The sequence below is a fragment of the Porites lutea genome, chromosome 1 (assembly GCF_958299795.1).
Source record: "Porites lutea chromosome 1, jaPorLute2.1, whole genome shotgun sequence".
NCBI lineage: Eukaryota > Metazoa > Cnidaria > Anthozoa > Scleractinia > Poritidae > Porites > Porites lutea.
In genome coordinates this window covers 21,024,242-21,047,145 of record NC_133201.1, presented here as the reverse complement: position 1 = coordinate 21,047,145, position 22,904 = coordinate 21,024,242, and the positions used below count along the sequence as shown (strand labels likewise).

Here is a 22,904-nt window from a genome sequence, read left to right as displayed (position 1 = left end):
GAGCAGCATTGAAAATTTAAAGAAAATTTTAAGGTGGCTGTGAATCTGCTCCCAGATCGTTTTGAGAAATTCCCAATAATTTATATCATAGAAGTAAAAAATAGTTTTAAAAAGATTGCTTATAAAAAATTAGGGGCCCCGACATCTTTTTTAATTAAACTGCAATTAGAATTGAGAGTATAAGTGATGTTTGAAAGGTTGTGCTAACTTGTTACGACAAAAAAATGACCAAAAACTTACCCACCGAATATAATGTTGTTGATGTTTTTTGTGTCTTTTATAATGGCATCAAATTAAAAAGAAGGGTTATTTTGGCTCATTAGAGGAGAGAACTGTTGGGAAGACTTACGAAGGTACGTTACAGTGCTTCAAACTTTTATGTTAGGGAAAACCTTAGTGTCACAAAGAGGAGTTTTCCCTGTCTTTTATCAATAAACGTCGGCTAAAGGCAACTTCGCGCAACTTTCCAACCAATGGCGCAAATGTAACACTAAACGGATTTCCTGGGGGAGTACTCAACAAAGTTTTTTGCGGGGAGGCTCCGCCCCAAGGTCTAAACTTTACATACCACTTATGACACAAAAGTAGGTCCTTCGTATACTTTCTATTGACAAAGGGTATCCCTTCCCTAGTTTATAACTTTACATCCCTCTTGACTCTTCTAGATGTACTGTCTTTAAGATATGAAACTCCTCGTAGAGGGCATTATAAGCCGAGGAATACCCCCGGGTAAAATTAGTGCTGTTTGCAAACACGAGTACTAGCAATTTCAGTGTTTAATTAACAAACCTTTCAAAAGTGACAAGTCATTAAATGCAGAACATTTGTCTTCTTTAAATAGCCCAAACACGTGAGTAAACATAGATGTACACTTTTTTTCTTAAATCGCCGTGGAGTTAGATTTAAAGAGTTTTTCTCAAGTTGCCAAGGTCGCCGTATCTGATCTTTCACTTGATACCTTTTCAGGCAATGCGTCTTATTACGAATAACTCGGAGACCATCTGTAAGTATGAGTACCGTTTGTCTAACAACAGATGTTTGTGACCCCCCGCTTAACTTTTGCTTCAGATAATCAAAAAACTTAGGAAACGATGTATTGTTTTACGAAAAGAGGAATAACCCTTTGAGAGTGGTTTTCCGAGTATCATTCAACAAGCACGTTCGTCTGACAACTTTGCTTTGCAAGTGGCTAGTTCCAGTCAATATATAAGTTAATTTATCTCAGAAATCTTTATGGGAAACCTCAACTATTAGTCAGCTTTCTAGTGAATTAGTAACATCCGTGTGGAGATCAAGATATCCTCACACCAACAAGAAATATATCACTAATGAATGCTATTCATTAATGTTCAATGCTATGTATTAGTTAGCACACGTTTAGCCCCTGTTGTAGCCTATGAAAACCACACGGTCGGTTTCCTCAACAACGAATTCAATTTCCTTTCACTTCAAAACGATTAAGTAACAGTAAAATTTGAAAAGCCTTTTTTTTGTAAGAAAGCTTTGTTGAAGGTGAAGGCGAACAGCTTTTCACCATCTTGGTTTATTGGGGATGCGAGAACACGTCGAACATGTCATCAGAGAACGGCTGAATATTTCCACTGAATCGACATAAAATTTTAAGTGTAGAACAGTAAGAATTGACCTTCCACGTTAAAATGAGTTCTTCTTTCTTATAGATACTAGCAATACTGTTTGCTCGACTGTTAATCCAACAACTGAATCCTAACTGTTTTCCCGTTTGTAAAATTCCTCTAGTTCCTAATATACCTCTTATTTTTAGTTTTAAAATACCCTTTTGAAAAACTGCCCTACCTATCGATCTAATCTAAAGGATATTTCATTATTTCGTTAATGCAAAACCACCTGAAAACATATTCAAGTTAAAATTATTTAGTTTGCGAATTGACCTGCTGATTCGATTACCGAGTAGAGAAAAGATATCTACACCTGTTTGATATGTTAAAAGAGCTTTTTTTCTCAAAAGAAAAACCTTTGAATTTGTTATTTAGGGAAAAACTTAAAAATCAAATAAAGCCTCGTATTCAGAAGCGGGATATATTCGATCTACTTGTTTCAATTTTCCTTGGTTTATTAAAATACAGGTTATTTTTACTTCTTAGAGCCGACAAAGGCGAAATGATTTATTGTTATGATTTAACTGAGTAAAAGTAAAAGCTTTCAGCACTCACAATACCCCCCAAAATTTAATTTGCTATCATGGATCTTGCTGAGAGAATATTGATGCGCTAGAAAAACACAATACATATTTACTTTGTTTGCCGCGTCGCGCAACTCGAATTTGTACACAGATGTTTAATCAGTAGAAAACAAAGTTTATTGCAACGTTTGAGTCAGGATTTGTGATGTATATGTTGACAACTTTTTTTAGTAGGGAAAGACTTGCAATTTATTACTCAAGCTGGTTAAGTTTAATGTAAATGTGTTGCAACGGAATCATAACCGATCACGTCGCTTTGAGGAACTATAAAGCACCTGTTTCGGTTGAAAATTTGCAATTAGTAGAAAAACTTGAAAGAATAAAAGAAATTAAAAGTGTTGATGGGAGCCGTTTTGTATTGAGAAAACAAAACAATCCAAAGTATAATTAAGGTTACGTTTGAACAACACCCACATAATTGTTTTTGAAGTGAGGTATCATCAAGCGAGTGCTTTGAATAGAAAAAAAAAGGAATCAAGGTAAAGGACTGCACAATTATAACTAAAGATAACTTACAAAAACCGTTTAAATCCAGACGCGATATAACAACGCCCACATGATTGTTTTTAAAGGTAACATTATCTAAAGTGGAGTTTGCATAGAAAGCAACGAATCAGGTTTAATTACCCTAAATTGCAAACCGAACCTTGTTATAAAAACCGCTTTTTAAAATTTAACGTTCCATTTAAAGTAAAGTTACTAGCCCGTGCGCTTTGAGAAAATCCAGCTGAGTTGGAGAAAGGAAAGAAATAACTTAAGGCAAAATGAAAACACTTCACAAATCCCTGACCAGTCTAGCGATATTAGTGACTCTAGTGTTGGCCATTCAAGCAGAAAACGAAGGAAGTTATGAGGCTTTTGCAGATGCTGATGACAAATCCGATGACTTCTTCACAAACAGAGTAGAGGTTCGTCGTGAACAGCTTAGGGACTTGAGAAATCTGTTGGACCCAGCTTGTTTACTTTGGAGTCGGCGAAGCAACCATTGCTTCAACTCGAGAAAGCGAAGCTACAGCTCGAGAAAAGTAAATATCTTTTTGTTTAATGTGTTTTAGAAAGTTGTTGTTAAGTAATGCAAGACCGATAATTTTCGGTATCCTGCTACGATTGCAGAATCCATACTACTTGTTAAGGGTTTCAACAACATGTTGCTACGAGTACTAAGAAAGAAAAAAAAAAACAGCGAGCCAAGTAAATTCAACATTCTACGTCATGCCCTAAACTGTTTCTAACGTTTTACCCTTTTCTCTGCAGGCAACAAAACTATCGCCAACTGAGCTTGATTTTGACGAGTAAAGGAACAAAACTGTTACCATTGAAAGCCACTGGAAATATGCCATTGACGAGATTCAACATATCAATTAGACAAGTTTTTTCTCAAAGGTTGGAATTGATTTTTAGTAGAGAAATTACTCATTTTGTTAAAAATTTCTCTATATTACTTTGGCAACTTATCTGTGCCCACATTGATTAAATTTGATACAAATCAAAACTTTCTCTCTCATTTTCTCCTGCAAGGTAGATATAGCTGTAAGAGAACGGAAATGAAAATTTAGGGGAACATTTTTCGTGAAACATCCTTTCAATAATTCTAATAGACTTTTCCATTGATAGAAGTAAAATGAGGACTAGCGGGGGAAAAGTTAATACATGTCGACGGCTCCTTAAACCTCCTACTAGCTCCCAGGAGGACGACCTTCCCAACACCAGAGCACTGTCCATACTTTCTACTTACGACGTTGAAAACTCGATAGAAAAAGTATCCCTAAAATCATTCCCCTGTATAAGGAACAAGATTTTTCGTAGAGAGTGATTTTCCCTTGACCTTGAATTGATTACGCTCGAACCAACCAAAAAACATATGATATGAGAACTTGATTGGCTTATCTCAACTGGTCAGCAATCTTCGTAGAAGAATACAAGAGCTCGATAAGCAGCGTGCCTGAACAAGTGGTATGGTCACATGTCATACAGGACAGGGTTGCCCATTCTGACAGCTATTATTGACGCTTTATGTCTGGGTAATGTGACATTTTGAACTGGCTTACATGACTATGAATGAGCCAAAGTCGGTTCACCTGTGGCCGCGTTACAACCTTTTTCATATAGACAGATTTAGATTTCGCGTAGTCTGCTGGCAAGCTCTCCATTTATGGCAAGCGAAGCGGGGTCCGCGAGAGAACGAGCGAGTGAGTGGCGAAGCCGCGAGGGATGGAGGAAAGGAGAGCTTGTAACGGTCTCTTGTAAGTTCCATTTCTGCTTCGCCCAGACGAAGCAAAATACCATTGGATGAAAAATGACGCGCCGCCAATTAATTTTGATTATGTTATTCCTTGCTGACCCGCCATAAGTTCTTGCAGGATTTTTTGAAAACACTATGCTTAGGGAAATCCTGAATATTATGATTACTCTTTTCTCCAGCGAGGAAAGAGATCGCTCTCTCCTAGTGTGATTGGTGAACAATTTTTGAGGACTGAGAGGCTGCATTTTTAACCGTTCAGTTTGGATCTCAACCCCCCGGAACATATAAAGCGGCAAATCAGAAGGCTGAGAAGGGATTGCCAGGAAAACGTTAACATGCTTAATCTCATCGCGTTTGTGTTTTAAGTTTCCTCACAACAAAATCAAGTGATTTCATATCCAAGCGGATGCGTTTAAGATAGATCTCCTCACGAAGAAAGAAAATTATTGCAGCGATGAATAAATATTTTTTGTACACAGTGGAAACTAATGAATGCGATGTTTGATGACGCTACACGTCTCCGCTGAATTCACGGAATATAGTAGATCCCACTCAACCTATAGGCTATGATCCAAAGTAAAAGGTCGACATTAATTGTCTTCTTTTAGTAGTTTTGTGTATGTGCTATAGTGTAGTATTTTGCTCCTAGAACGCTAGCGTAACTGGAGCGTTTGGGTTGGCCCGATACGGGCAACTGACAAACGGCTGATACATTTCTTGTTTTCGGTGCCAATTTTCACGCTTTGTGGTTTCTTGCGGTTTCTGGGGGGGGGGGGGGGGGGGCGAATGAAAATGTGTGAGAGATCGTTACAACGTTTCCCTTCTTTCCCCGCCCCTCGCATTTGCGTCTCCTTTCATGTGCTGTTCTCGAGTGACTACTTGCGACTCTCCCAAACTGGAGAGCTGGCTCGTAGGCCAGATTTAGCGTGGAGCTCCGCTTGGAAAAAGTTTACCTCTGACCGGATTCGATACCGGGATGGACACTGTTCAAGACATCATCCTTGGCCAACATAAAAAGCAGCGAAGTTTAGAGGAAAAGCTACTGGAAAAAGAAAAGAAAAGAAAAAATTACAATTCACTCAATAATGGTTTCAGGATATCACAACCTAACAAAGACGGAGATTTTTTTTCAGTTTATTTTTAACAGGAAGCCCACCTCATAAATGTGGCTTTCAGAAGGGCTATGCGTGAAATACCATAAACTTCCCCGTACTAGCTCCCTCACTTATAAGCCCCCCAGTTATAGGTCCACTCGAACTCATCAACACTCAGAGCCTACAAACGTTTTTACATTGAAAGACAAAACTATAGAGTCGCACTATGAAATAAACAGAGAAGACGACCGTCAAATCATTTTTCCATCACATATTTGTATTCCTTATGTATATATTTTTACAATTTTGTTTATAATACTTCATATTTTTTATTTTATGTTCATTTACTTAAATGAAAAGCGAGCCGGATTTTTGATAATGGAATCGCCAAATGGGCCTTTTGCGTCCAACAATCTTTTTTCGGCCAAAAACTATCAATGGTTGGTGCAGATTGGTTTAGCTTGGAGCAGATTGGTGTAGGTTGATGCAGCTTGATGCAGTTTGGTGCAGATTAGTGCAGGTTGGTGTAGCTTGATGCAGCTTGGTGCCGCTTGATTTACCTTTGTGCAGTTTGATGCAGATTATGGCATCTTGGGGCAGAGTAGTTCAATTTGGTGCAGGTTGGTGCAGGTTGGTGCAAGTTGGTGCAGAATGGTGTAGCTTGATGCTGATTGGGGCTTGGTTCAGCTTAGTGCAGATTGGTGTAGCTTGATGCAGATTTGTGCAGATAGGTGCAGCTTGATGTACCTTTGTGCAGATTGGTGCAGATTTCCGGAAATCGTGTAGCGGAGACATAGGACTATTATGGTCTGACCTATGTGCTTGCGCTTGTGCTTGTGCTTGCTTACATGGTTTGATCGCGTAGGATTTCCTCTCCAAGCTTCTTTCGAACTAACAAATCTTTCTAACCTGATCTCTGACGAATCCAATCATGGAATCATGACTACGACTTTTGGAGCTTGATGTTTGAGCTTGATGTTTGTGCTTAACAACTTTTCCATCGATAGAAGCAAAATGACGACTAGCGGGGGGAAAACTGAATACGTGTCGACGGCTCCTTAAACCTCCTACTAGCTCCCAGGCGGACGACCTTCCCAAAACCGGAGCACCGTCCATACTTTCAACTTACGACGTTGAAAACTCGATAGAAAAAGTATCCCTAAAATCATTCCCCGGTATATAAGGTACAGGATTCTTCGTAGAGAGTGATTTCCCCTTGACCTTGAATTGATTACGCTCGAACCAACCAAAACACAATGATATAAGAACTTGATTGGCTTATCTCAACTGTTCAGCAATCTTCGTAGAAGAATACAAGAGTTCGATAAGCAGCGTGCTATCGAGAAAGACAATAGACGGAAACTTATATGCGGTGGTTACTACAAAATGTATATAAACAGGTTAAGTTTCATCTCGTCAGAGTGCATCCAGTTCGATAAAAATAGACATAACCTTTTAGATTACATTGCACCATGCGAAAAAGATCTGTAACTGAAATGAAAATGGCCCTTGATGGGGAAGGAGGTTTACAATGATTAATAATAATTTTGTGCATAATAAAACAAGGATAAATGTTACAGCCCACATTGTTACGTCACTCAGAGACGTAAGATGTAAACTAAGAGATGTTATTTGAGAACGTGCTATATTGCAAATAAACAGGAAAGAAACAGCAGGCATTTGTGAAGGTGATGCGCAATCTAAAAAAGCTGCACCGTAAGCAGCTGTCTGCTGTTTCACCTAACCTTACGCCAGATCATGTTTCAAGCGTGCGCGTACACTTAGGAGTATTTAAACAAGTAAAAGGTTGATTTATTTTTCTCGTTCAATATTGTTTCCAGTTTCCATCAAGTATAAAAATGAGTAGGCGCAACGTAGGAAGCTTTGAATTTTCTTTTTTTCCACCATGTATAGACATTGAATCTCTTCAATTCGCGGCTGTCAGTTCATGACAAATACAATCACTTAAGTAGTAGTTTAACTTTTGAATCAGATTGCTTAAAAAACCTTTCATGTAAAGAGAAAATATATTTCAGGGATTCAATTGCATTTTTGAGGCTAACAATGAAGTCATATCTAATAACGGCTACAAATTCTTGTTGGTGATCTCTTGTCTCTTGTAATGTTAATAGACAGATTTAGAATCACGTTTACAGCAAACGGCAAACGGCAGACTCAGGTTGAGAATTTCTTAAAATAGAAAATGAGCAGATAAAAAAAAGTCAAACGATTTTTATGGATGAAAATAAATTGAAACTACTTTTAAAAGTAAAGAACGGTTTAAACCTTAATCAAGTAGCACAAATTCACGTTTGCGTTTGCCGTAAACGTGAATAAATCGCACTAATATTACAAGACTTGAACGTAAACGTCCTTATATTGAAGCTGACTTGGGTTATCATTTCAATATTCCTTGAAAAAAATCTCTGTCATAACAGCGTTCAAGGGTTATCTGGATACACACTATTCTTTGTTCTCGTAAAAATGTTGCCCACGCGCATAATAAAAAATCTTGTTTCGAGTGCTGAGGCTGTGAATAGTGAACAGATGGTCAAACTTTCGCTTTGTTCTTTATAAACTGAATATTAAACTCCCTCAACCTCTTCATGTTCCGAGGTTTTAACTAAAATATTAAAATATCAAAGCATCTTTTGCAACTTCTTCTTTCACTGAGTTGTCCTAAACGATGGTTTTCATGCGATAACCATTGAGAGCAAAATTAAAACGGCCATGACACAAGGTGATTGCTGTTTTGGGTTAATTATGAACTAAAAATATTAGTTTGTGTCTTTATCCATATACAAAATGCTCCTGTGCAGTTGTGAAGAAAATAGCAAACAAATTTCATCAGGGAGAACTTACCATAATAATTTTTGGTGATTTTTGCAAAGAGGTTCGCCCACCTTTTTCAAGTTTCAATCCAGAATCATCCTTGCCATCTGTAGCGACAGACGACAAGAAACAGTTTCACTACCTAAATATCTGCGACTTGAATAACAAATCTTTACTAGTATTTTTGGAATTCAATTGATGTTAAGACACGTTTTAGGTCTTCAAAAATATAGCAAATAGCGCGGTGACATAACCCCTTTGAGTACTACATAGCTTTAGATTCTAAAACGAAGACGACTACAAGTACGAGTTTTTCTCTGTACGAACGACGACGGCGACGGCAACGGGAACGGCAAAAAAAAAAATTAATGGGCAAAACAACAACTTTGCACGAGTATCAAGCTTTTTCGTACATTTCTTTGCCCTCTCTGCACAACTACAACGTGAAATGACCAAATTTTGAGTTGACTTGAGAACGGGAAAGGCAAGGCGATAAATGTTACTTTCTCTCTCTAAACTCGAACCTGGTCTCCTTTCTTCAGTTCCAGCCTAACTTCCCTCCTTTCAAGTAACTGGGTGACTGGGTAAAGGCGAAAACGTTTTAAAGGACGCGAAGTCTATTTTTCAGCGACGTTTTCATTGGTGTCACCGCTAGAGGTTTTATCGTTTTATGACCGAGAACACTCTTAAACTCCTTTAAAAAAGGTAACTGTGCTACCTAATTTCTTTGATAAAAAATGTACAATAAAGCTTTCCGGGATGTCTATTTTTCGAGAACACGCGAAAAATCTTTGACTCAAATATCCTACTCGTAGTCGCCCTCGTTCTCGAATGTAAAGTTCTCTACTTTTTAAACACGAAAAAGCGTGAGATCAAGTTCAAAACGAGTGTTCAATCCAACTAATTCGTTCTTTGATTGACATGTGACAATAATGTGACATTTCAGCATAGCATATGTGTACGTAATTGACAAAAAAACGAGCTGGTAAGTAAGTGCTCGTCCTAAAAGCGTGGAGAGTGATTGGAGGAGTAAAATCCGGCTGGCAGACCGGCGGGGAGGTTGTTAAGTGCTTCCCTCGTAAAATAAACATTATTTATTCATTCATTGTGTTTGAGGATTTGTTGCTGTATGACTACTTTTGCTTCATAGTTATTAAGGCTGGTTTTCACTAGCGACAGAGTCGGAGCCGGAGTCGTAATCAGAAGCATAGAACTTTGTGATCTAGTGAAAACAGCGTTCTGATTCCGCTTACGATCATGTGAAAACTAGGTTGCCGGAGTCGCAAGCAGAAGCGGAAGAACTAAACCAATCACAAAGCGTGAGAACATGCATTATGATTGGTTTATCGTAAGCGATGGAGTCATAAGCGGAGTCGGAAGAAAATGGAAACGTTCTGATTCTTCCGACTCCGATTTCGTCGCGCTTATGACTCTGCTTACGACTTCGACTTCGACTCCGTCGCTAGTGAAAACCAGCCTTAAAGCTGTAAATATGTTCAATAGGTTTTAGGAAGGTAAGACGGGTACATAGTATTCGAATAGTTGTTCATAGTTTCTCTACTAAGGATCATAATAAATATTTACTCTGATTAAGTAAAAGTACAGTGGGATACTCGCAGTTAATTATTCAATCGAATTCAATCGCATTCAGTGGAGTACAAATAACAAGCACAAATATTCCATGAAATTTGTACTGTACTCCAAAAGACCTTCGAATACGGCCATCTCTTTTCTCCTCGCCACTATTGATGGTTTGCGAAATGTCCCTGATGGTGAGAAGCCACTATGGAGAGACGTCTGTATTCGCAGGCTACAAACGACGGGTTTAACGAGTTTTCTATCAAAAATACATGGCGAAAAAGAATTAGCCAGCGAACGGCAAATGTTTCTCCTCGCTCATCGTCCCTCCAGCGGCGATGAGCGAGGAGAAACGTCTGCCGTTCGCAGGCTAAAAAAGAATGCAAGCCGAACTGTAGCGTTAAAACAGTAAATTAGGAGCTCACAAGGGGAAAACAAGCTATGCGACCTCATTTTTCAATGTATTCAGGAAAAAAATTAAAACTCATTTTCTCCTCAAACAAGAAAATTAGAATTTCACTATACAAACGTATTTACATGAATGATTGGTCTTAGTTCTTTAATAACCAATAACCATAATCCTCTTAACAGCTATATCCATTTTATAATCTTCAAAATAAAATCATTGTTGTTAACTTGTTCAGGAGCTCTCCTGGTAAAGCGCAAAAGGGTTTCCTATATTATTCCGTAATAAGTATGTGAAAGGGCAAATAAAATAAATGAAAAAAAAAAAACTACAGTTTTTCAATGTTATATATATAGCTATCAAGTACATCCTTTTCAAGGAAATCACCTTAAAGAAAGAATTGGTGCAAATAAGTAAGACGAGCTAACAAAGTATACTAAAGTTAACCCCTTCAAGTATTGAGAGTGAGTAAAATCAATTTCATTAGCCTGTTCCAGGCGTTCGGGACCGCTCAGAGAGATGTGACCAGAAAAAAGCTATCCTAACAGTTGTCAATACATAATCAATATAAAAGGTAGTGAGGATTGGTCCAATGATCAACAGAGGAAACGTTTTTGATGTTTTATTGACTTCTCTCAACTGATTCTACAAAGAAATGTAAGGAAATCTGTTTGGAGAATCTGTATTTGGATCCTGGGCGTTAAAGGATTAATCAACCAGATCTTAACAGGCAGCAGAGGCGGCCATATTCATATAATCAAAATGGAGAAAGTCCATCGGTTATTCTTTTGTCTTCATAATAATTGGCCCTCACTGAGATAATGTTGTACTCCTTGGGTTTTAGCTGGTTAGTTTTTCCTGGCGTCTCTAGAAATTAATTAAACTTTTAATGAACCATTTGATCTCCGGAAATTTGGAGAAATTGTCCTAAAAGACACGCATCCCTCTATCAATGGAACCCCACACTTAGACTTGATATTAAAGTTGTCTTTCCGGGCCATGTTTTCCGAGAATTGCGTAGTAGTGAAAACTACAAATAAAGCTAAATGTATTTTTCTTATTAATTTAGTTTGGGTGTGGGGTGATAAAACTAAGATGGACAAAAGAATTATTGTAATTTAAAATATTTTCTTCTTTTATCTTGCCCGCCCAGATTAGCAATTTGCGGGCCAGTGGATTGTAACACCGTTTTTACTAATGAATAATGTTAAAGTTGAAGTTGGTGAACTACGAACTAAAATAGTCTACGACCCGGGGGGGGGTACTCCCTTATATAATCCATATAGGTATTTACCGCGCCATCGGGTAGGGTTTTTGCGCAGTTTTGGTGTGAAAACGGGTATACGCTTAGTCCATTTTGGTCTGGAATCGGGTATGGTTTTCGAGTGAACTACGGAGTGTATGAACGTGTTTACAGTTTCAATTCCAAATGAGTAAGAAAAAAAGAAAAATATGAGAATTGGATATATTGAAATATGGATTTGAATAATTGTTTTGTTTGTGCTCTAATCTAAGTAATGATAACATAATTTCTGCCTAAAGGCCAGGTCTGAAAATGGGTATGGATTTTAGAGTTCTAGTCTGAAAACGGGTGTGTAAAATTACATTTTTTTGGTCTGAAATCGAATCAGGATCTGAAGAACCGGGCGGCACACCCCCACCAAGAATTCTCTGAAGTAACCCCCCCGGGGCTACAACTATATTTTTAAGTATCGCCTCAGATCAATTCAATGGACAGTTAACGCGTGGCGCTGAATTGAAAAACCTTTTAAGTGAAATAAGTATATCAATTTTAGCCATATGGTTTTAAATTGATTATTCTTTAAACAAACGCAATTAAATTGTTGCCCGGTTGGAAACGCCTTAGACCACTTGTCAATGCAAACGCGGCGTTTTCAGACCTCAATTAATAAATGCTCTAAACGGAAATGTACTCAGTTAATTTTACCGCAGATGTTTTACAGCTGTCCATCAAAAAGAAACTTCGTCTGTTAGCTACAAAAGCCCTATTATCCAGTAACAAAATTCGATAGTCAGAAGCTTAAACAGACTAATAATGCTCGACTACAGACTTGCGTTGTTTTATGTTCTTGTGTTGTGTGCGCTAGCAACCTCTTTCTTGGACGAAGAAAACGGTGGTAAGGAAGTGGATACGGCTCGTCCTTCGGAGTATGGAGGATCACTAGTACGAAAAGTTTTGAAGAGAGGTTACAAATTGACAAAATGTAGGAGCCATATTCGCTGGTCAAGGTTTAGGGACTGTCCGAACAAGAAAATCAGAACGACGCGGTTTTGATCTTAAATATCAGGAATCGTGTACGTAAGTAAGTAAGACCTAGGCCAAACATCGAACTTTTCATAAAACGAACCAGACTTAGTGAATAAAGTTCATCATGCAAAGTTCGACATGTCGCTCAGTTAAGTTCGTCTGAATGAGTTTGCATCGTCCAACACGTTTTATCCGTCTGCTTCAGACAGACAGAACGTCTGAAGATCCTCTTCGATTTTCACATGCGACGTACCAAACTAAAAAAATAAAAAATTGGTATGACAATGTACATTTAGCCTTCTTAACTTAATTTAGGTCGACCGAAATTAGAGTTTGGTTCGACTCATGAAAAGTTTGACGTTTGGCTTACGCCTTAGAATTTTAGGATCGAAACCAAATCTTCTTCATACGTTTAAGTTTTTTTGTTTGTAAACAAGGGTAATTTGGAATTCAAAAACACGCAAAAAGGCACGTTTTTTTCATTATAAGCAGGGAAAGCTATTGATGATGTAGTCGATTGATTTGTGTTGGTCCACATATAAAAACATTTCCAGAAACTTTTTTCGAAGACAATCAAATCAGACTTAAGTAAACACTTAAAAATGTTCTCAACAAACAACATGAGTGAGTGTAGATGGAACTGTGAGAATTAATTCAACTCTTCAATGGTTCATTAAAAGCGCCAATACAGTCAATACACTTACAACGTGTAACCATCTTGCCATCATTGCATGTCGTTTCTCCAAGTATTGGCTCTTATTAAAAACTGAATCATTGGAAAATGCAATTCTAGATGTCTGATTGGCTTAGCCATCATGGTATATGAGCAATTATACCATGCTCTCTAAATATGATGCTGTACGCGTCTGATGCTCAAAATTAAAAACAAGCTGAAAATCGGTTGTTTTTACAAGTAAAGTAGGAAAGAATTCTCGATATTTTGTGAGCGTTTTTAATAAAACAATTATTCGACTCGGGCTTGTTAGATATGAGATGATTATGTATAGCCAACACATATCCAACGAGCACTCGTGGAATAATTGTTAAATATTAAGGAATAATACGTACTGTAGGATATTTCTGCGATTACCTAACAAACAAATATTAATTTTTTTGTTACACCACCTTGGTACACTACGAAAACAAATAACCCGGCCGACGTATTACAAAAAAAGATAGGAATTTTGTAAACATGAGTAACAATTTCCCAATTTTCTTTCTCTTTCAGTGTATTGCCTCTCTGGGACAAATGACAACTATATCGCAGGGGAACTTTTGAAGACTTTCTACAGTACCTTCGGCGTCAAGAACTGAGAAAATTATTGTAATATCTTATTATTATATGGAAATGCAAAATTGAATCATGATTACAACTATTACCGTATGTTTATGCAATAAACGATGCGTGTTCTCTGCTAAAGGTGATCCTCAGTTTCTTTTCAAAACTCAAGGACAGAAAGCTGCTTGAGCAAGTTACATCTATTGAGTGGCGCCTGTTAATTGAGTATAACACGTACCACACTTAGTTTAAATGAATCAACATCTTAGATCACACTTTGAACTGAATAATGCATAAGGAAGAACGTTCAAAAAATAAGGTAATTTTTAGAACGTGTGCGTATTTCCAATAATGCGCCGTTGGAGAGAGGTGGGAAATTATCGTAATACTGCAGTTGTAGTCAAACAAATGATTCTGCTCATTAGCATTAGGCCCATTACATTGACCCTGGCCTCTACCAGCAAGTAGCTCACGAAAAGACTCCTGAATCAGACCTATTATTTTTTTGTGAAAATACACCTGTTCTAAAAAAAAAACAAACAGAAAATAACATTTTCGATATTTTCCTTTTACCAGCAATTGATCTTAATACTTTTGTTTGAAAGAAACTGAAAAAGTCCAATTGAGAAGACAAAAGTAGGGAATAACTGAGTCAAATGCTCTTCAATGAGATTGACGGTTTTACATTCACCACAATTCACTTTGTTTGCCCTTTAAGGATGATCTCAACTATTTTGTGCGGGTTTTCGTGTATAATCAGCGATAGTACCCCTATGTATTCTTAGTATTCGTCTGTAACTCACATTTTATCCGTATGTATCCGTACCTTGCGGTATATTATTGACGGAGGGAGTTTCAGCATCGACGATGGCGAGGGCAGCGAAAACGTCACTTTTAAAATGAATTTGAGTTTTTTCAGACATTGTCGCGTTTATTCCAATTCGCTGAAAATGTCTAATGTCATAGGCAGATCTCCCTGGAGTTGATTTCTTGGGGACTGCACTCAAGTTTAGAAAGAGAAAGAAAATTTCGTCGTCGTTTGTTTACGTCCTCCGTAAAACGTGAAATTAGGTATTTTCACGTCGTAGTCGTGCCGTAACGGCAAAGAAATGCACAAAAAAGCCTGATGCAGTGCAAACTTGAGGTTTTGCTCAATAAACCTATTGTTTTTTTGACGTTCTCGTTGCCGTCGCCTTCGTCGTTGCTAAAACTCCCCATGTGCTCGTATGTATCCGTGTGTTATTCGTATGTACCCGTGTGGTGTTTTACTCAAGATCCTTCATAAGGATTGTTTTCAATTTCTCCCCGGTATTTCGAATCACGTCCCGAGAAAATTGATCAAAATGCTTGTGCAAAAGTTTTGCGGGTTAACAGAGTGTATTAGTATGGGCGATGCCAAAGTACTAAAAAAGAACACTTTAACATTGAATATATGAAATTTGATTTGCAACTGAAAGAAACGTGATTAAACCGACCTTCGGATAATCATGTCTCATAACGAAAAGAGTAAGAAAAGCTGAATGGGAATTAGTCTGTTGAAAGCAAAAGAACTGAAATTTTTAAAAAAGGGTCAAACATTTGCAAGAAATATTTATTTATATTGACATCTTTTATGCAATCCCGAAAAAATTCCATACCAAAGTTTGTCGCGTTACGGACTGATAAATCTAATGACTTCTCCTCGGGTAATTTTCCCCCCACGGGACTGAGTACACAGCTTCGGTTCTTAAACTGAGTGCTGAAAACTCTGAAGGCAAGAACACGCTACAACCGTGTTCTTCAATTTCACAATTTATTTGCATAATTATCATATCAAATGCTGCCTGGTGTTATGTTTTGCTATTGTTATGGTTGCATTTTTGAAACCATAGAGCTTTTGAAATGAGTCACAGTGAGGCCTTTGTCACAACACCGGTCATACTGGTAGAGAATTAATTCTGAGCTTTCGCCGCAACTAGAGCCTCGTTTCTTGTAATTTTTATTAGCTAAATCGAAGGAATAACAGAGCTTTTGAGTCCATTCTTTTGAGTTTGGAGATGCAGCGGTGACCATCGGCAAATATTAGGTGTGACATCTTGTACTGCACCAACAAACGCTGGCGCCCGTTTTGTTAAATCCAGGAGCAGTCGGGTAAATTAAACGGCTTTATGAAACAAACTTTAACTTAACATAAAAGCTTTTCCACTCGTTTTATTCTGTACACCACTAAGGCGTAAACTATTGAAACAAGTATTTATATTTCTACATACCCAGATTTCTTCCAGGCTAATTATTCCCTGGAGCTGCAGTTAGTTTCCGAAAGTGGCCCTATAGGATGGAAAAATCAAAGAGACTTTCTTAAAGACCAAAAAAGTCATCACCGAAAAACAACAATAACCAAGAAAACCTCTCCAGGCTCAAAGCGAGAATGCACGGGAGTTTCATTATCATAAAAAATACTCTCATTTCTCTCAACATTTTTAAACAGATTATCAAGCTAGTATCCTCCTTTTCTTCTCTTGGTTTGATCAGCAATTCTTGGAAGTTAAATTTAGGGTCATGACAGTCGCTTCATCGCAGCATTCGAAAAAGAGTCCTATGTTCGTACTCACAAAACAACGTATTTCCCGCTTTGACAAATTATTCAGTTGTTATCCTCACCTTCTTGGAACAATTTGATGCTGATTGGACAAAACTCATTGCTGTCAATGACATTTTTCACAAGTGGATGCATAGTATGCAAGTGGATGCATAGTATTCCCAGAGGGGGGAAAATATAAGGGCACCGACTTTATAGAGTTTTATTTTGCAAGAGAGCATTATCTTAGATTACGTCAATAGGATAATGTCTGAGTTCCGCCAAATTCTAGATTATGACCGAGCGCGTAGCTTGAGGTATTAAAACAAGAGTGGCATCAACATTCAGAATACCTGCGTGATAACGTGCTAGTGAAGTTAAAACGTGTGGGTTTCTTTGTTGCATTCCGAGGCTCATTCTCGGTGTAAAATCCTGTATCCTTCACGAGTGGAATGAGGGCTATCTTAGAAATAATAACCTCAAGTTACGTGCTAGGTGATCATTTTTAAGAAGGCCTCGAGGCTCAGGCATTTTACTACCGTACAATCCCGATGCCTCGAACACTACGTTTCTCGAGATTCGCAATAACTTGAACTACGCCTAACTTCCCTTCACCGGTCAAACACTGTAATTTAACCGCCCCTTCTTCAAACTACCCGATAATTCGAACCAATTAGCTTTTCCTAAGGTGGTTCGAAAAATCTGGTTCCCACTATATGTCCATAGATCATTTTTGACGAAAAACTCACGGAGTAGGCCAAAACAGGTCACAGTGTAGCTCATTCACACACTACACCACCTGTATAGAATACACCAATGGTTTTAACGATGCGTGGGCCGGCTTCACAGAGGGTATGCTTATTCCCACATTACTTCACAGGCCCCACTTCTTTAAAAGGTGCATAACGCTACTCACTTGATAAATCTGTATCCACTGGATATGGCAATTGACCACTCCAGAAAATACCATAACATACCATAATGCTCTTTGTTTGTCACCCCAAAATTTTGCATAAACATTGTTTTCAGATTCTCTTGGGGCCATTTTAACTTCCACGAGAAACTGAAGACAATGCTTATGCAAAATTTTGGGGTGACAAACAAAGAGCATTAAGGTATGTTACGGTATTTTCTGGAGTGGTCAATTGGTTTCCGTAAAACTTTTCCAGTGGATAACGTTTAATCCGATGAATAGTGCTATCCAGCTTTTGAACAATTGAGGACAGGCCACTTTCTTTGTCGTCTCTAATGCCAAAGCAATATGTCTTGTGATCTTCAAGTAGCCACTAAGAGAGCGTGATTTTGAGGAAAGACTTCCAGTTTACTTAAAAGGAGTTTTTTTTTACTTAAATTGAGTTTTTAATAAGCAGAATGGACGCACATTCGAATCACAAAGTCAACTATCACACGATTGAAAAACGTCTCATGAAAATCTTTCCAGGCAAGCAATTTTCTTGCATTCGAAGCCACAGCTAACATATGCGCCCGGCCACTGAAATTTTGCGAACCACCTATCAGAAGAGTGGCTCACAGCCAGGGGAAGTTAAAAGCTCGAGACCAGGGGGCGAGATATTACAAGCGCAAATCAAACATGGCGTCGAATATGAACCGAATTGTATTTATTCGAGGTTTGAGGCTCGCTTTTAAGGTTACGACACTCCAATTTGTCTAAGATTACACAGGATTCAGTAGATTCCGTAGACTTACAAGGTTTAAATTCATCCGTGATGATGGCTAACAACCTAAAACTTACGTCATCGCGCACAATCGACTTTTTTCAATCATGTCTGGTTTAAACAGTTAAGAAGAAAACGTTAGAAACCTTTTAACTTAATATCTCTTTTTATTTTGCACCTTAGATTGTTGAATAATCTTTATGCTAGCGAATGAAAGGAATTCTTGTTTACTGAAACAGGAACCTGAATATACAAATCAAGATAGCAAACTGCTATTCAATATTTTTTCCAGCTTAGAACTTAAGTTTACTTGACTAACATCATCAAATAATCACTGTATAATTGTGTACAAGGCAGGATCATATCAAAATGTTCTACCCGGCCCAGGAAACTGAAAATAGGCATTCCAAAATGATAATCGTTGTAAACAGTGGGCTATGAAAAAGTTAAGCTATTAAAATTTCAACCCTTTATAAACCCTACTATCAACGTTCAAATTTTTCACACTGTTTTCTATACAACTTCTGTCGTCCTATTGTGGAGAAGTTGTTTACTCGAAACCTATCTTGCTTTGATATGTTAAAGAGAAAACAGATACAGTTTATTCTTAGGGCTTGAAGGGTTAAGGTGCAGAATTTTAGGATCATTATACGTTTCTGGAAAACTACCCACTTACCCCTAAGCCAACATTTTGCCCTAAGTGAGGAGTAAGTGTTAATGTTGGCTTTGGGGAGGGGTAGGTGGGTAGTTTCACAGAAACCTAAATTCATCCCGTTATATGTCAACGAGGAAGAAGTTCAAATATCTCGTCACAGATATGATGCTTCAGCCGTAACTTCCAGGCAGCTCTAAACCTTAGATTTGTGTAAGAGAAAATACTAACCAAATTCGTCTATTTAGTCAAAAATAAATAAATAAAAATAAATGAAATAATGGAATTTTACTCGTGTTTCTAACTACAACAATTATCGGAAATAGGTCATTCAAATTACATCGTAAACTCAAAGAGGAACAGATATCGCGATATGGAAAGGGCTGTGTGTTTTTTCTTTGTTTTATCTTCAAATATTATGCAAAATATATACAAGCTATTTAACAAGAACAATGACGCGACGACCTTATGGTCAAATATAAAACTGCGCCAGCAAAAACGTGTCTTTTCTTCAAAAGAAAGATACGATAACGCAACGTCCAATTATCAAGCCTACAGTAGAATAAACCATATAAAAATGAAAAAATGGAACAATAAGAGCGAACTATCAAGAACTTGACAAAAGGAAGATCTTAGCGAAGATCTTCTCTTGCAACGAGGTTACTCCTTAACACAAACGCCAATCATGGAAAGTGACCGAATTTTTGCTTTTTTTTCCTTATAGCTGATATAGAGCACAATATAAATGGAAAGAGGTAACATTCGCCACTTTACAAACGAGTAGGGAACTGGAGCCGAAACGTTTCCCGCAATTGTAATTCCCAAAGACCAAACATTGCGATTCCGAAAACCGAAATTTTTTCCTTATTCCATTCAACCTCGTTCCCAATGTTCCGTTCTACTCGTCCCCCGGTGTCACAGTGATATGGGAACCCAGCGTTTTGGGCATCCCCATTCCAAAAACCCTAGTGATATGGGCATCCCCTTGTCATATTACCGTACAGCGATTTGAGTTAGGGTTAGGGTTACAGCGGATGCCCATATCACTAGGGTTTTGGGAATGGGGATGCCCAAAACGCGGGGAAGCCCAGATCACTGTAACACCGGGGGGGCGTGTAATAGAGAGCCCTGGAATCGAAGGGCAACTGTGAATTTAATATAAATTCACTGAATGTGTTAACTACTCCAAGCATATAATTTTAAGTATTCGTTTTTTAAATCTGTAATCACCTGAGACAGGTTTGTTGTGTAAGAAATAATTTTATATTTATCAAAAATATACATATTTTTGGCTTTTTTATTGTTAGACTATGTAGGTAACATTCCTTTCGGCTAACCAATTTTCCGATAAACGTCTCTGTAACGGGCACAAAAGCGGACTCATATTGTCACTTTCAATCCGAGAGTAGGAGAGTGAAAGTTAACTACGATGGTTCTAACTTCTGAGTCTGTGAATAAAATCCTACAGTGGTACCATTCAAATGAAACCTCTTCAGCACTACTTTCACATGGTAGTATTTACTGAGTATGTAGTTCTAACTTTTGAGCCTGTGAATGAAATCCTATGGTGTGACTATTCAAGTGAAGCCTCTCCAGCAGTACTTTCACATAGGACTATTTATTTCGTCTGTTGTTCTAACTTTTGAGTCTGTGGATGGAATTTTATGGTGTGACCTTTCATATGGTGCAATTTATTGTTCAATATTTTACTGAGCGAAATTGGAAAATGTTTACTTTTGACTTTGGCCACTTTATGAATGTACACACACTGAACTAGGCGAATAAAACAGCGCCACTACCAAAGTGAAGATGGAATACATACGACAGAAAAGTTAACACGGATTTGTATTCGCCAAAAAGAATGCTTCCACTTGACTTAACTATATAATATAGACGCTATTTACTATCTGTTTCTATTAACATTCTGGAGCTTTAGAGCTGTGTAAATCGATTGGATAACCTTGAACTTCCCGTTTCATCTCCTTCTCTCACATAAACTCCACCTACGAAGTCTCTACGAGAAGGATTCCCTTTAGGGGTAGCCATACTTGCCTCACGCACTGTTACCGTTTCTCTACGGGAGGGGCCCCTCGGCGGGATATTTTCACTGGGGAGCAGAGACCTTAGTCGAGCGATTTCACATCGAGATTCGTACAGGTCCACTGTTTGCTGCATGGCACGGTCCTGTATGTCACGGTTTTGACGCTGTAATAGCTAAAGAAAAACACAAGCCTTTAGTCAGGTTAAACTCGGTCACAATTGAATTGGGCGAAAAGTTCCCAAAGTTTGTCAAAAGAGGTCCTATGAAAGGAGGCGATTTTGACGAAAATTTCCCAAATTCTTATCAAAAAGTCAAATTAGATGTGCAGGGAGTGAAATTTTACACGAGGGAGCTTGGAGCTTTAGCAACGACGACGGCGTCGGGGAGCAAAGAAAAATGGCATGATGGAAATGCAAAAACAGAGAATTTTAACACTATGGGAGATTTATACTTACCGCGTTTTGCCGGACCAGGTCGAGTTTCTCGCATTTCAGTCTAGCGATCTCGTTTTTAAACATTTCGATTTGCCTGGAGAAAGATTCTAAAAAGAAACGACAAACAAAATAAAATGTTAAGTACGTCTTAGCATACTAAAGCTATAGCATATTCGAAAAACATGAATTAAAAGGGCAATGGAGCACGTCGTTCGCACACATGGAACATCGTCACCGGAGCAGTTGGCCGAGAGGGTTTGGTACACTAGATCCCAATCCTCAACTCTGAATATTTACATCCGTCTACTGGGTTCCAGTCCTCACTCCTACTCATTTCACACTGCGACGAAAGACTTTCAGATGGGTGCGGAGATCACCGTTGGTATGTGTGAAGAGAAGCCCCCATCCGGGATGTTTTTCGCGCCGGCGCAAAGGTTACTTAAATTATTTGTTTCTGTCATAACATTTCAGCTAAAACGATTATGTTTATTAACAGGAAATTATTATCACTGATCCGTACAAAAGGGATTGTACAAGGATTAATCAAACACGGAATTCCGAATTCTAAGGCTACACAATATTGTGGGCATTACAATACAGGTCTGTCTGTCTTAAAAAAAACCTGCAAAACCTTCTTAATCATTTTCAAGGGTCCAAATATTTAGCACACAAGAACTAATTGAGGACACAATCTTTTGGAGACGAGACCGACTTTTCAAGGTATTTATACGAGCCATTCCGGAATGTCTACCGGTTTACAGGGCACAGACAGTACCTTCTTCCACAGTTTTATATTTGTCCGGCCCGGGAATGGAACCCGCGACATTCCGTTGCACAGAACAACGCTTTACTGACTGAGCTAACTACCCTGCTGTCAAGTGAGATGGAATAATTATTGATAAATGTCAAGTACTCACCACTGGAAGATAAATCCTCAGTCGATAAGAGACTGTCACTATCTAATTTGGGAAGAGACGATGATCTTTCCAAAAACACCTGAAGAAACGATTTAACGATTTACTATGGTTATCAAGCACATGAAAAAGAGAGATTTACTGCACAAATGGTATAATGCTACCACACAATTTTTTTTTATATAAATACTTCTCAAATGAGCTAAGTCACTCTAAACATAGCGCAACGAAAATAAATTCCTTCACCATTTGCACGCTTTTGAAACCTTTAATCGTTGTTCACCTACTTTACTTTTCAACAAGTCAACTTAATCACTTGGGCCTTACTTGTTAGCGGCGTTACCGTCAATTTTTAAATATTTTTGAAGACAGAATTTGAAATTTATGAACGAAGACGCAAGCACAAAAAATATTTGGCTTAAGGGTCAACCTTTTGAATTTCACGGAAGGCGAATGCTAAAAATTAGAGAAAAAAATCTCCAATTGTATCTTACTGTTTATATTAAGTGAAACGAAAAAACGCACGCTGAAGTAGTCTGATTTGAACGGCAACGATATGATAAGTAAAAAAAAAATTGGGGTCTGACAACAATGTCGACATCTTTTGGTGATGTTACTAACAGGAGGAACGGGAACGGGAACGGGAAGCGGGAACGAGGAAACGAAGAGTGGGAAAATGGGAAATTGGTAATGAAGTTACTAATAGGAC

The 22,904-nt window shown here is 38.1% G+C and overlaps 1 protein-coding gene and 2 long non-coding RNA genes across 6 annotated transcripts in view; 2 read left to right on the top strand and 1 right to left on the bottom strand.

Annotated features, from left to right (window-relative positions):
• Positions 1 to 2,656: 2,656 nt before the first annotated feature.
• LOC140936117 (uncharacterized) lies at positions 2,657 to 3,597 on the top strand. Its single transcript, XR_012165344.1, has 2 exons — positions 2,657 to 3,246; positions 3,476 to 3,597. It is a non-coding gene; the product is annotated as an uncharacterized lncRNA (long non-coding RNA).
• Positions 3,598 to 12,335: 8,738 nt separating this feature from the next.
• Positions 12,336 to 14,062, top strand: LOC140936106 (uncharacterized). The gene is made up of 2 exons (XR_012165333.1): positions 12,336 to 12,693; positions 13,871 to 14,062. It is a non-coding gene; the product is annotated as an uncharacterized lncRNA (long non-coding RNA).
• A 5,963-nt stretch (positions 14,063 to 20,025) lies between these two features.
• The window catches only part of LOC140946617 (uncharacterized), a 29,974-nt gene continuing 27,095 nt past the window's right edge, over positions 20,026 to 22,904 (bottom strand). For all 4 annotated transcript variants that reach the window (XM_073395736.1, XM_073395740.1, XM_073395752.1 and 1 more), the window contains exons 22-24: positions 22,199 to 22,277; positions 21,303 to 21,388; positions 20,026 to 21,020 (exon numbers count right to left, since the gene is read on the bottom strand). In XM_073395736.1, the coding sequence (XP_073251837.1) occupies positions 20,739 to 21,020; positions 21,303 to 21,388; positions 22,199 to 22,277 (447 nt within the window). In that variant the 3' untranslated portion in view covers positions 20,026 to 20,738. The remainder of the gene's footprint in view (positions 21,021 to 21,302; positions 21,389 to 22,198; positions 22,278 to 22,904) is intronic.